The sequence below is a fragment of the Meleagris gallopavo genome, chromosome 12 (genome assembly GCF_000146605.3).
Source record: "Meleagris gallopavo isolate NT-WF06-2002-E0010 breed Aviagen turkey brand Nicholas breeding stock chromosome 12, Turkey_5.1, whole genome shotgun sequence".
Classification (NCBI taxonomy): Eukaryota; Metazoa; Chordata; class Aves; order Galliformes; family Phasianidae; genus Meleagris; species Meleagris gallopavo.
The window spans coordinates 8,196,052-8,210,841 of NC_015022.2; the positions used below are offsets into that span (position 1 = coordinate 8,196,052).

General features: G+C 41.4%; 2 protein-coding genes across 2 annotated transcripts in view; one reads left to right on the plus strand and one right to left on the minus strand.

Moving 5' to 3' along the window:
• LOC100549788 (proline-serine-threonine phosphatase-interacting protein 1-like) lies at positions 1–11,584 on the minus strand. Its single transcript, XM_010717409.3, has 6 exons — positions 11,504–11,584; positions 8,778–8,876; positions 7,964–8,060; positions 5,152–5,233; positions 3,464–3,534; positions 1–1,573 (listed from the first exon to the last, which is right to left on the minus strand). The coding sequence occupies exons 2-6, from the start codon at positions 8,799–8,801 to the stop codon at positions 1,428–1,430; spliced, it is 420 nt and encodes a 139-aa protein (XP_010715711.2). The 5' UTR covers positions 8,802–8,876; positions 11,504–11,584; the 3' UTR covers positions 1–1,427.
• Positions 11,585–11,617: 33 nt separating this feature from the next.
• TSPAN3 (tetraspanin 3) overlaps positions 11,618–14,790 on the plus strand; it is a 26,923-nt gene continuing 23,750 nt past the window's right edge. Inside the window, exon 1 of the mRNA XM_031555303.1 lies at positions 11,618–11,646. Within this exon, the coding sequence (XP_031411163.1) occupies positions 11,633–11,646 (14 nt within the window). The 5' untranslated portion in view covers positions 11,618–11,632. The remainder of the gene's footprint in view (positions 11,647–14,790) is intronic.

Here is a 14,790-nt window from a genome sequence, read left to right on the forward strand (position 1 = left end):
TTACCCTGTCTTTCATCAAGAGTCTGTCAGTGTCCTCCTGATTGGGAATGAGCCTAAAATACCAAATAGTGGAGAAGTAAGCATCAACTGAGCTGCCTATTTCCTTAAGATCCTCAGAACGATCCCCAGCCTCCCTGTTGTCTCCTCCTAAGCAACCTGTTTTATCATAAGGGAAGGGTGGAAAGGGATAAATGTGACTGTCCCAAACCAGCCAGCCATGAACCTTCCTTACTCTACAGCTGTTGCTCAGTTGAACAGTGCAAGGCTTAATTCCTGGCAGAGACAAAAACAGTATCTCTACAAATCCAGGCCATAAATAGGACTCTTGGTTCTCTTAATAACAAACAGTGGTGACCAGTGGAGGAACTCTTAAGCCTACAAATTAAACTATGACAGTCCTTTTAGGGGAGGCTAACAGTGTAGCAGGAGTCAACGTGAAGAAGAAAATATTTTTAACCAGTCTTGAGGAAAAATATAGTGGAAAGAATCTAAAGGTTCATTTTATGGTTGAACAGCTATTGCTGGATTTGGATGCAATTATAACAATGATGAGGTGGAAAGCGAGGGCAGGTGTCCTACGTGCTGTATGTTTTATTTACACCACTCTGAAACCTGTGGCTGCTGCGAAATAAGATATTCATTAGATGCATCAGGGGCCTGAGCCACTGTGTGTTGGTCCTTTTCTTTCTATTTTTGGTGTTTTAGAAGGTAATCTGTATGATAGGAATAATGATATCTCTCTTTCAGACATCTTGAAATCTACATGTGAAGAGCCTGTGCTTTTAATGCTTAGTGCAGTGGTTGCCCTCTAATATTGTAATCTTACTAATGGTATTATGCTGAGACAGGTCTGAAGCCAGGAGAGCTTAATATCTAGGTTAAGGATGCAGGTCGTGGTTTATAACACTCTTTTGGTACACAGGCCAAGTTTGCTGCGATTCTGCAATTTGCAACACTGATACACTATCATTTCTGGGGATTCAGTCCTCCCCAGCATGGAATAGACCTCAGTTAAAACCAGTGTGTTAAACTGGAGCAGGACTCTCCAGGCGAGATCACATGGAGAAGAGTTCTTAGTCAAGCATCCATCATATAGTCTGAGATCTGCTGTAAGGCTGCAGAAGAGTTTATAAGAGAGATCTCTACCTATTTTCTTACCCAGGGAGGACATTTCACAGAAAATATAAGTTCAGAATGCTCAGTATTGCACATTTGGCCATCATCACCAAAATAAAGTTTTCCGTGTGTCCTTAGGAGGTTGCAACAGCTCAGCACCAATTTAGGCAAGCATAATTCCTTGCAAAGAGTCTTATTGTTTCATCTTGGGCAGAGCACGGTCCAGTTATCTGTGCCAACAGCTCTAGGTGCCCTCCTCTGAAAAAGGAAGGGAAGCTAACGGCGCCTTCGCACAACTAATGCTTTCAAGATCAGCATTCGGTTTTAAATCTGACACTGTATGCAATATTTAGTTTGTTTACCTGGGCTGTGTAGTCATAAAGTACTCTGTAGTCCTGTGATGTAGTTCTTTCGTGTTCATTTACAAAAATGGCTGCGTAGACCCCATCTGTTTTCTCTGCTTGTGGAGAGGGGGGAAGGAAAAACAGAAACAAAGGGTTCAGTTGCTTATAAATGCATGGGATCATATGCAAGAGTTCACAAATACAAGGGTCTCTGTTCTCTCTCTGTCTGGAGGTGTATGTGTATAGAAAAGCTGCTGTGAACTGTAGGTAAATTCTTGCACAAAAACTATGTGCCATTGATAGGGTGACAGTGCAGCCATTGAACCTTCTGGGAGGTCAGAAGCATTAGCTTCATCCAGTTTGGGAAAAATGTTTACCCGGCTAAAGCACGATCACAGTAGTGCAAAGAAGGAAGTACTGTGAGTAAATTGGTTTAAAATGTTTGCTATTGGAGATGTGAAATTCTGGCAGTTCAGTGATTCACATAGAGCTTTTCTTTTTCCCTTGAGAAAAGTGGAAAATACCATGCTGGTGTGGTGGATCGTCAGACGTTTTCCATTAGTTCATGTAGTTTCCATCTAGCTATTTGTCACAGATAGGACATTTCTGAAAGAGATTTTAAACTAGCTTGACATAATTAAGGAAAACTCCTGTTATTCAGGAAGAGGCAGAGCTAGCCCTATTGAAAAGAACCACCTGGGTCTCTTCTGCTGTTTTAGTGCTCGTGATGTAACCACAGTGGTAAAATGGAAGAACCAAAGCCTCGCTGCTGTTGATGCTGTTATGCTGACACAGTAGTCCAGGGCTGCTCTTGTGTATTTCCCAAGCACACCTTTGCTTGGGGAAGAGAAGGGCTGTCATGGTGTGAGCAGTCCAAACCTTCAGGGCTGGCTAAAGATGAAGGGGAGGGCAGGCTCTAATTGCATGCTCATAACCTGGTATATCAGCCCAGGTGAAAACACTGCCTTAGGAGGTTTCCAAAATGTGATGACTATGGTGTGCTAAATGAGCAGCAAAGTCTACTTGGGCTCCACGCAATGTCTGAATGAGAGATGGGCAGCCAGCAGGGCTTTTTCTGTATTTGGAGGAAGATGATCATACCAGGCTTGAGCATAAGGTGCCACCACAGATGCTGTTTACTTGGATAAAGTCAAGATCTGCTGTTAAATCCAGCATTTGATGTAATATTGTTGTTTATTTCTGGTAAATTCTTCCATATGTAGTTGTTATACAGCTCTGCAAGGGACTAAATGCCTTCAGGCTGTGTGTGTATGTGGATGCTGCTGCATGCTGAGTTAGATGGCTGGGGCCTGGCAGGTCCAGCTGGTGCCTGATAGCTCCGGAGGGGCTCTGAGCACCAAATGCAGCAAGTGGGGTAGTTGCAGCCTCATTACTGGACGTCCAAGCAGGCAAGGCAGGCCTTGCAAAGGAAACTGGCCTGAGTGTGTTTAAAAGCTGTTTTAAAGGAACTTTTTGATTTCCTGTAGGCAGCAATCTCAATTCAGCTGTTTCTGGTTTAAATCAATAAAAATGCTGTAAGCTGCTGCTTTCTGCGTGATCAAAATACTGTTTTAAATGTCCTACTGATAAATGCCTGACTGCAAAGGTTGTGATAAGGCAGTCCAAGTGTGAAATGAGATGAATATTTGTATTCATAAGGCATGAGGCAGATGTATTAAAGACTTTAGGGATTCCCTTGTGCTTTTCAGAGGTAACATATCCAACGTTAGGAGAATACTATTATCTATAGTAAAACTGCGTTGGTCTGAAAGCACAGTATGCCCTTGCCCAGATAGAGGTCTTGAAGTACCCATGACCCTAAAGTTATATGGATTATTTAATACTTCAAACTGGGAAATTTGAGCTGTATTTGTTTTCACTCTGCTCGTACTCTTGCCTGACATCACGTGAACATGTGCTGTAGAAGTTCTGCTCTGTGTTAAAGCTAGATTTAGCAACTGATGTTATACACATCTGGTAAATTTACTTCTGGTGAGGCATACCTAAAGGAGGGGCTGAAGGAATGACTCTTTCAGCATTGTTTTTGCTGCTTCCATGCAACAGTCCAGAGAATCTGCAGAACCAAGAGAAGTCAAAGACAAAATGAGTGAACAAGACATTTCTTACACGTCTCAGCTGTCAGACTCAACCTTCCCCCCGTGTGCTGCAGTGCTGCATGGATATCATCTCTTCCTGTGGCCATCTACTTTCCTTTGTCTCTAGATATTCTTGTCTTCAGTGAAAATAAATTCTAAACAAAACCTCAGAAAATTACTGAACCAGATGAACTGTCAGCCATCACTAAATTGTGCACTAAATGCATCTTAAAGTATTTTGTTGTGGATCCAAAGACTCATGAAACAAAATTCCAATTATCTCATTCTATCAATGTGATGAGAATCGTAAGTTGTTTACAAGAGAATACCATTCCTTTAAGGAAAAGTAATGCAATTCAAAATACAAAGCTTTTATAACATACCTTTCTAGAAATTGTGAATTTAAGTGAAATTCTTTTGTTTCCTTTAATTTTTTTTAAATCTCACCTAGTTGCTTTCAATATCACAGCTGGATACTGGCTGGGAGCTGGTGACCACGCCAAGTGAGAATATGGTTTAGGATATAGGTATAGGTAGCAGTAGTACAGAGTGCTTAAAACATATCTAGAGGGTTTGATTTTTCAGCTGGCAAATGGTCATTGTTTCAGGAAAATGGATATCTAAGCTCAGCAATTTCTGAAAAACTGAGGCTGAGCCTCTCAAGGCTGTTTGCTCCTGCAGAGCACAGTTGTATTCTAAATGGCCATACAATTGTCTTCTGTAATTGCAGAGGCTGCAATGTTAGTATTCATTATTATATAAAATCTTGTTTCCAACCAAAAGCCAAATATTGTGTGAACCTTATCAGCTCGCTAACAACCTTGGATCACATTTTAAATGGAAGATCCCATCCCACTCTTTGTCTTTGCCGTATAATAAGGCTTGTCAAAATATAAAGCTCTCTTGCTTTTAAATATGATGCCATTCCTGCCATGAATTAGCCATTTTGGTATAAAATATTTAAACCAATAGCTCTACCATGCTATTCTGCTGATATAACTGCATTCATGTTACTATATTTACCAGCCTAAATGGATTAGAAAAACACCTCCCTTATCATCACAGTTATTCCACTAAGTATTTTTTCCTTTGGTCTAGATAGAGACAGTAGCTCTTTGTTCTGCTCAGCTGGGTGTTGCAGTGCACTAAGCCAGGAGGTATTGCTGAAAAGGACAGCTTTCCCCAGCCTTGGCTCCCAGCAAGGCTCACCTTTGCCCTCCCTTGCACAGAGTGCTTTTGATGCTGTGCGCCATGACTCACTAGGAAAGAGGAAATAAGTGTGAATGCTCTCCGTTGCCAGCTGACTAATTGTTTTATGAACTTGTCCTCATGTCTCTCTTCCCACTAGGCCAAGGCAAAATGGTTTTGACTCCAGCTTTAACAGGTTTACTTCTTCTCTCGAGTTACTTTTATTTATATGCAGCCATCTCTTGCTACAGTGAAGGACTTTCCAGGTCCCGTTTACTGTCACGGAAGCATAGAATCACAGAATGGCTTAGGTTGGAAGGGATCTTAAAGCTCACCTAGTTCCAACGCCCATGCCATCATCATACACTGAGAAATACTACTTCTGGGATTGAAAGTTTAGCACTCACCTCTTCATCATCCCACAAGTCTGGGTTGGGCTGTTGCTTTTGTTTGGTTCTCTGTCATAGTAGTTCTCATATCCTATTGCACCTGCAATACAAAAAAAAAAAAAGTTCAATCAGGCAAAACCTATTTCTCTCAACCAGAGTACAGCCACCAGTATAGCAGTTCAGGAACTGCTGGAAGAAGCAGCAACTTAACATCCATTTGCACTTGCCAGTAACGTGTCTGGAGCAGCTCAGGGGGATGTAGGTGCTTGACAAAAGCCATTCAAGTGATTGCATGCAGATGCATTCTTGGTAGAAAGGCATTCTTAACCTGGCACAAGCACAGTCAAGGTCCTGAGGAGCCATTGCAACAATAGTGAGTTACTCTAATTCAGAATGCATTTTAGCACATGACTGTTTCCCCTGTTTTCTTGAAGCCCAGACTTTAAGGGGAGCAGAGCATGGTCACTGTGAGCCCATGACCGTGTTCCTGATACAGTTGGTGGCAGCGTTTTTTTTTTTTTCCATAACACATTGAACTGAGAATTTCTGTTGGAGCTGGGGAAATTTCTGAACGTCTCTGGGAGCAGCAACAGCAAGAAATTTCCTGGTCTGTGCTTGTGCATGGCTTCATATCTTTCGCATCTTCACCTCCATCTCCTGAGAGCTGATTTGCTTTTTACTGCTGCTTACTATGGCAGTAGTTTTTCTTCTCTTGAACACAGTTATGTTACAATCCCTTCATTCTCCCCTGTGGTGTGGTTGAGGGTGAAATTGAGCTTATTTACAAATCTAGCTTTACAGATGGATTTATTTTTCATCTTATAGCTGCCAGTGCAGTTGCCTAGAGCTGGTGGTCAGGCACCCTTTCTTCCTTCTCAGTGTGAAAGCCAAACAAATATGAGTCAAATCTGATTTGAAGCCCTGATAGCCTATTATCTCAGTTCTGATACCAGGTAATTAAATAAGATTTTGAACTTAGACTAAAGATTGTGTTAAAGTTTTCACATTGAATTAGCCAAGATTATAAACAGAGCAGGCACTCACAATAGTGAGTGCAAAGAACTCCTACAACAGAAACTCACAGTATTAAAGGATTTTTATTTTTATTTTTTTTACCATTTTAAGAGTCTGCATTTCTTACCCTTCCAGATTTTCTCCTGCTGTAGTTTCTAGCCTGTAATTCATGTCATGACTAGGTAGAAGAGAAGAGAGAGCAACAGCATCATGAAACCTAAAGGTTTGGTCAGGATGAAGATCTACCTCTACACAATGCAAAACCACACGTGGATTTTTCCCCCTGCACTTTGCAAATAATAAATGAGATGAATAGCTCACTGTGTACTACTGTGCAAACTCATTAGCAAGAGCTGTAGAGGTACTAGGGTGTTACTTCCAGAACATGTCACCTTCTAGAAGGTGGCAAAAAAAACCCAACAACAACAAAAAGAAGCCAAACCAAGAGTCAGTTGTTTCTTTGCATTTCATAAAGCTCTCAAGAGTTTCTCCCACCAATTTCTTATTAGAAATGAGTCCTGACATAGCCAAGAACTGTTTGCAGAAAATGACCTAGGTGGCTGCAGAATGAAAAATCTCCCATGAGGAAGGGAGAGAGGGAGCCAGCCTAGCTGAGAATTATGATTCTTTGTATACAGAAGTTTCACACCATTGCAAGGTGCATTTTCACTGACAGAAAGGAGAACTGTAGCTTTTCCTAGGTCAGTGCTCTTGTAGCACTCAAATTTCAATCCACTATGAGAAGAGGAATAAACTGTAGCAGCAAAATGACATTCAAGCACAGGCATCAATGTATTAGTTTAAAAAAAAAAAAAAAATTCTTTAAGTCCTGATTCTTAATTGTCATGGGTGTAATGAGAAAAGGCTAAGCAGTAAACAAGCCTTAGGTAGCTCAGTACTGGATTATTAACAGCATCCAGTCCTGCTGAAGAAGTTGCCAGCTGCTACTGCTGCCAGATCTGGGCTCTAAGCTGCTCCTGTCAAGATTATGCCATGGGACAGGGCACTTGTACTACTGATGTTCGCATCTATAAGATCCCTAGTACAGAAGGCTTTTGTCAATATACAATTTTCTTATACTGGTATAGCTTATTCCATGTTCTGAATGGAAGTAAGCTCTCTTGTGACTCCTGAGTCAACACTGAGGGGGTTCCTCTTTGGTATCTCAGTATGGCATTACAGCAGATTGCATAAGTATGCAGTCTGTGCACACAGATCAAAAAAATAAAGAAATGGAGGAAGAGATCTTTTCAGAATAGAGATCTGTCATCAGCTGATGATGAGATGAAATAGAGAGTTTTCTGTTCTTTTGCAAAGGCTGTGAATCTTTGTTTGCAGGCAATGCAGGCATTCACTGTCTGTAAATACCCGATACTGCTTGTTGAAGTAAGAAGGTGTGGTTTGTATTTGGTCATATGGAATGTTAAATGACCTAATTTCTGATTGTGTTTGGGGAACTATCCTGGAGCAGCAGGTTTTCAATCTGCTACAGCTGTTAGTTCTTCTTATCCTATTCTCCATTTCAGCTCATAGATTTTGATCAATAAAGTTAATGAAGATGGGTTGAGTGGACAGTCTGTGAACTTTACATCACTAGTGCGTACTAGGACAAAGCCAATTTCATTCAAAATTTCCCCCAGTTGGGGTCATGCCCCTATACAAACAACTTGTTAAGAGGAGAAAGTGTCATTCCCACTATGGGTGTGAATGGGTAGTGGGAGCAGAGAATCCTTCCTTTGGCTTTCCCCAGTGGAGTGGGCTGCCCAACCACAGGCTAATGGCTGACTCATCAGCTAAGACCAAAAGAAATAATTACCTGGAGGTTGTGTTCCTGTCATTTTACTCTTAATGAAGTAGTCTATGTCTGACTCTATGACGCAGTTCTCCAAGCTTACCCGAACCTCTTCATACAGCTACAAAACAGAATTCAAGAATTTAGTATTTAAGGTTTCATGTTGAATTAGCTTTTAATGTTCTTCTAATGCTTTTTCTCTTTAAAAACACTGCAATTGGTGCATGTCCAACCTAGTTATTTGGTCTGTCCCCCATGCACACATTTTTGTAAACACATCTGTTATTTGTGTTCTGGATATCTTTTGTGAGAGAAGGAAGGAGACAGTCCAGGAATTTTCAATGCAACCAACACATTTATATAGCAAGAACCAGCCAGTGAAAGTTAAAACTCAGACATACTTGAATGAGGAATGTGACCCATGTGTTTTTTTGGGGAGAATGTGATCTACAAATCTTCAAATAGGTGGAAAACTTGAAGGAAGAAGCAAAATGCCATCATGGAGTGGTGGAGACCATAACTACCTGCCTTTCTGAAGGACATACCTAAGCACTCAGCAGAGCAACCTGGTATTTGCAGGCACTACCCAACAAAGGAAGGAGGGGAGACATAGTGTCATCACACATGCCACAGATTATCTAAACCCATGTATCTGTTTTTGCATCTGGGGAAGAAGGAATGAGAATGATTGAGAGGACTGTCCATTCATGGAACATGCCAGAGCTGCACAACAGCCAGTTTGATAGCACATGCAGAAAAGGCCAGGCTAGTGCTGTGCTTCCAAAGGACTCCTGCAGTTTGTCTTTTGTACATGAAGCTCCCTGATTTTGGCCCCTACCTCGTCATCCTTCACGCACTGCATGGAGAGCTGATTGCAGTGAACCCACAGCGAGTTCCGGAGGATGGTGATGCGGTCACACTCCTGGAGCTGGAAAACCTGAAGCCAAAGAGATGTGAAGTAGTTTCATGTTAGTTGTATTGCAGGCAGTGACAGTTCTTAAACCTGCAAAACGTCTTGAAAGACCCTTTACAGAGAACAGCTCTTCAGCTACTGGAAAAATTCTACCTACTTGCTTGTGCCCAAGGGTTTTTTAAGGTTATTGCTAAGAATTAATTATGTTTTGGAGGCGGGAGGAAGGCAGAGAAAAGGAATCAGTATCTGGGTTTGAATGCTGCCTGCTGCCAATGAGTTCAGAGTGAAGGTCCTGCTTGCCCATTGCACTGAAATCTTCAAATACAGCAGATTGCTGTCATGAGGGGTTGTATTTGTGCTAAAGGGAAGGCCAGAAATATCCATCTCTGCTTCTGAAATGTCTTTCCAGACTTCCTCTTTGGAACTATTTGAGGCTCTCTGAGGTTGCATTTGCTCATTTCTAAGGTTATTTTCAGGGGTAAAATAAGTTGAGGTTTTTTTGTTTTTTTTTTTTTGTCTCTCTACTCTCTCCCTCATTTGTCTAATTTATTAATGTTGTACAGCTTACTGGATTTGCGGAAAGTGAAAGGGGAAAAAACAGGATAAATATGCACTGAGATGGGGGAAGAAGCAGATAAACTATCTCTGAAAGCTTTAGAAATTGGGTTTTGCTGTTTTAAGTTCCAGTGTTAGAAGTAGAACATCAGTTTTTGGTTTCCTATGAGGTGTGAAAAGCTCAGATGCTTCCAGCCATCTGCTTCCATCTCTATTTGCTAGTAATTATGTCCAGAACACCACAAATGTATACAGTATTCAGCAGAATACTTGGGTGTGCTGCCTGCCATCGAATATCTTAAAGATAAAAAGAGTCAATTGAGGGAGAGCCAGCTGGTGTTGGGACCAGTTTCTGAGAGAAACAGCTTATTAAGAGAACCTGTAGGGTAGGGAAATTAGTAATTTGCTGTCCATGCAGAATAAAAAGCCTGCGGACAGAGCCTTCCCCCAGGGGCTGTTCAACTGGAAATTTACCAGGTAAATGATGCCTTTGCAGGAAATGCAGCTCATCAAAGAGAGAAAAGAGTGACTTGGGGTTTGTCAAACCCTTTGCATATTGCAGCTGCATGCTCCGATAGGCACATCTCTCGCACCATCAGCTTGCACAACAGGCCTGCTTGTGAACCCAGGCTGCTTGTGCCAAGGAGCACGGCCCAGCCTCACAATGAAGCCTGTCCCAGTGCTTGTACCTGCTAGCCAGGATTTTCAGGCTATGGATGTCCCATGCTTAGCCACAGACCTTAGCATTTCTAGCTTTTGTGCTGTGCAGCCACAAGTTTGGGATCTAAAGCTGATTTTTTCTATCAGTTAGCAGTTTAAAAGGTCTCATGAAATCGGCTCATTCTACCTACAAGCACTTCTTAAAGGAGGAATTAGAAGTGCCATTCCTTCACGAGTGGCTGTTGGAGCTAAGCAGTGGGCAGGCCGCAAGCTCTGTGGGCTATAATGAATTGAGCCCTGTGGGAGAAAGTCTTCCAAGTTGTGGAAAGTTTTGCTTGTTTACTGGCTTTTTAAGAAGGGGAAATTGTGCATCTTGGGAAAATTAAGGCTTGGCAAAGTTTCCATAGAATGTTTGCAGTGGCAGCCATGGGACTTTCCCAGTGTTCCCAGATAGGGAATATTTAAGAGGAAGCAGAGAACCAGAAAGCTGTTTTATGTAGGAGTAAAATTGGAAAGAAGTAAACATAGCAAAACTTTACTTCACAGATGGATAACGTATCTGAAGGATCATTGTAACCAAGTGTGTGTCTGATCTGGATGTCAACCAGTTCCTGTGAGCTGGCGTGCAAACCTTAGAAACCAAGTGCAAATCTCCTTGTCCAATGGCAGAAACAAACCTCCCCCGGCCACTATCCTACAGCAAAGAGATTAGTCCTTGGCAGGGAGCAAACGCTCTTGCAGGTGAATGTAACATGCTATGTGAAATGTACAGGCTACCCAGAACCTTGTTTGCTCTACAATGATGCTACAATACATACTTTTTTGCTTAGTGTGAAAATTTTATTTTTAATCTTCTTTGAACTTGTGATATTGTGACAAACAAGCAAAAGCTGTCCTGCATTAGAGCAAGAAACCATTCTGAAAACTTCTTGCAAGACATAATTTGGAGGGAATGTTTGTTTTTAAGGACTGATTTAGCACTTCTTGTTTCCATTCTGAAATTCATCTTTTGAAAGAAGTGAATTTTCATGTGTTCCTGTTAATCTTCTACTGAAACTACATTCTGACAAAAAGCAGTTGAGAAATAATCTTGGCTATGATAGAGGATCATCATTAGAGCCAGTGTCTTAAGTTGCACTGTAGGTGAAAACTGGCAAGAAATGCAAGGTTGTAGAAGTTCATATATTGCTCCATGTCTCAATCCTCTGCGCTTATTCCCTCCCTGTATATTTACTTACACATGCTGAACAAAGAAGAAACATGGAAGTGAGGCAGCTAGTAACTATGTCTGAATCTGCTCTAGATTTTGTAGTGCAAAGACTCTGTAAAGCAAACAGCAAAGCCCTTGAGATAATATTTGAGGACCTAGATGGATAGCTGTAAGTAGGATAAAACAAAGAGCACACAAATATATTGCTGTAAAGGTCAATGTTTACCTCACAGGTTTTAATATGTTCCTGTTCCCACTCTGTCCTGGCCTTGTCCAGCTGTTCAATGTTCTGTTTGTACACATTCTCTGTAAATACAGTCACAAACAATAGAAACCCAACTGTTAGGCAAGAAAAATGATAGTCTTCCTCTTTTTCCTCCCATTAGGATTTTCCTGTGGCTCTTACTCTGTCAAACCCCAGGCCTGAAATAAGTCATGAGAATGTGTGAGCTTGAAACTGATAGTCAGCAAGTGTGTGTGTGCGTATACACACACACACACACACACACACACACACACACACACACATAGGTAATGATACATTTGAATATAATCTCTTGGCAAATCTATCTAATTTTTAGTGGCAGGGAAACTTGCTGACTTACATGCTCTTAGCAGCTCATGGAAGCCAGTCACATAACTGGTCTGAAGGCATTCTCCATTACCACATTGCCCAATACAAAGCAGTGCTACCCTGCTCTTGCACTCTCTAGCATGGACTAATTTTTTTTTTTTTTTTTCTTAAAGCTTGACTTGCAGATTTTTTTTTTTTTTCTTGGCGGTTGTTAAGCAGCCTTGTGTAAACTAAAATGGAATGAGTTCATGGGCCTCTGGGGAAGTACAGTGTAAAAGCGTATTAGCTTGAAATTAAACCTCTTCTCTCTGCTTCTGCAGCTCCAAACCTGAGGTTTGCTTCTGAGGTCTTGTCTACAAATTATTTAAGGATTTTTTAAACTTCAAAAACAGGCAGAAAAGGGACTTAACTGGGACTGCGAAGAAGATAAAGAAACAATCAAATTTAATGGAATGATATTTGATATAGCAAGATTTTAAAACAGAAAACACAACTAAATAGTTTTTGTAAATGTATTTGAAAGTGGTGTTCTTGTCTGTGTGTAAGCTGATAGAGAGGAATAAAAAGAGATATAGAGAATGGAAACTTTCTTTGTATGTCCTCACTCCTTATTGCAATGAGGATATTGTTTCTTTTCCTCTCCACCATGCTTGGAAAACAAACTGGAATGAGGAGGTGCACATTCTTCTTCTTGTACTGTCATTGTGATTTCGTAATTGCACGTAAAGCTGATCAGCTTGTTCTTAGTTTTCTGGCTTATTGTGTATCTGATGTGTTTTGGAAGAACAGATGAGGAACAGAGAGCTTGAAACTTGATGGCTCTCCCAGATAGCCAGTGTGTTGACAGTTAAGGACTGCTAATATTTCAGAGGAAAATGAAGCAGAAAAATAAAACCAAAACAAAAAAAACAGGATTTGAGATTTAACCTCAGCATATAGCATCATAGTTGATGACTGGGGTTTTGTCCTCCAGTTTTGCCTCTCCAGTGAGAGATACTTGACTGCAGTGGCGGTCCAGCTGTGTGGTCTGTTTTTGTCTCAGCTGCATAAAATATCAGGATGCTGAACTGGATGACTACAGTCACACATGTTTACTAATTGTCTGGAGATGCGTTCTCCATCTTGACCTTTGTTTCTTGGAAATTAAGGTTTTAATAATGCCTTCTTCCTTGTAAAACTGACAAAAGCTAGTTCCCTAGAATAAAATAATCTCTTACTGGTTTGATTACTGGAAATTAACATGTTTTTAAGGAGGAGATGATATTTAACTTCTATTACCTTTTTTTTTTTTATGTGAAGTTGTTTTAAAAGCATTCTCTTGAAACCTTAAGTTACTTATGCTTATGTTGTCAAATCCTCTTAGGTTTTCCATGTGATGGTATATTTTATCTTGTCTCCTTATATGTCAGTGATTTAAAAGTTAACATCTCTTGCCTTATGACCTACTACACTGTTGATGTGCAGTTGACTTTTCTTGAATCAGGGAAGTTGAGTCTAAATTTCCTTTTCCCTCTTCTTTGCCCTTCCTCAGTTATGTAGTTCTGATCTTCAGCTATAAAGAATAAAAGGCTGTTGACATAGTCTACCTAGACTTCAGCAAAGCCTTTGACACTGTTTCTCACGGTATTCTAGAGAAGCTGGCAGCCTGTGACTTGGACAGGTACACTCTTTGCTGGGCAAACAACTGGCTGGATGGCCAGGCCCAGGGAGTGAAATCCAGCTGGTGACTGGTCATGAGTGGTGTTCCCCAGAGGCCTGTATTGGGACTGGCCCTGTTTTAATGTCTTTTTTGGTGATCTGGATGAGGGAATTGAGTGCACCCTCATTAAGTTTGCACATGGCACCAATCTGGGAGGAAGTTGTTGATCTGTGTGGGAGTAGGAGAGGCCCTACAGAGGGATCTGGACGGGCTAGATAGCTGGGCTGAGGCCAGTCGGATAAAGTTCAACGAGACCAGGTGTTGGATCCTGCATTTTGGTCACAACAACTCCAGGCATCGCTACAGGCTTGGGGCACAGTGGCTGGTAAGCTGTGTGGAAGAAAAGGATCTGGGGGTGTTGGTTAACACTCGGCTGAACATGAGCCAGAAGTGTGCCTTTGTGACTTGTATCAGAAATAGTGTTGCCAGCAGGAGCAGAGAAGTGATTGTCACTGTTCTTCACACTGATAGAGGTCACTCCTCAAGTACTGTTTTCAGTTCTGAACTTCTCACTACATGAAAGACATTGAGGCCCTGGAGTTTGTCCAGCAAAGGGCAACAACAAAGCTGTGAGGGGTCTGGAGCACAAGGCTTATGGGGTGCAGCTGAGGGAACTGGGATTGTTCAGTCTGGAGAAGAGGAGGCTCGGGAGACTTCATTGCCCTCTACAACCTCCTGAAAGAAGATTGTGGTGAGGTGGGGGTCAGCATCTTCTCTCACCTAAAAAGTGATGAGAAGAAATGACCTCAAGTTGTGTCAGGAGAGATTTAAGCTAGACACTAAGAAAAATTTCTTCTCCGAAACAGTGGTGAGATGCTAGAATGGGGTGCCCAGGGAGGTGGTAGAATCACTGTCCCCAGAGGTATTCAAGAAACATTTGGATGTTGTACTAAGGAACATGGCTTAGTGGGGAAATATTGGTTGGAGGTGGATAGTTAAACTGGATGATCTTGGAGGTATTTTCCAATTTCTGTGATTCTACGAAAATAGATGGTCCCCCTTTTAGGTAGTATTAGTGGTGTGCATGTGTGTGTCTTTTTTTTTTTAATTAATTTCACCTGAGTGACTTCTCAACCAAAATTACCCTTGTCACTACCTTATTCAGTAACACCTCAGAGCTGATAGCATTTTTGTAATAGAGGTGAGGCATTGTGGAATTTGACTTCTGTGATTGTCTTTATCTCATGTACTTGTTGGCCTGTCAGTCTCTCCCAGACTGCCAGTGACTTTGAAAGGGTAT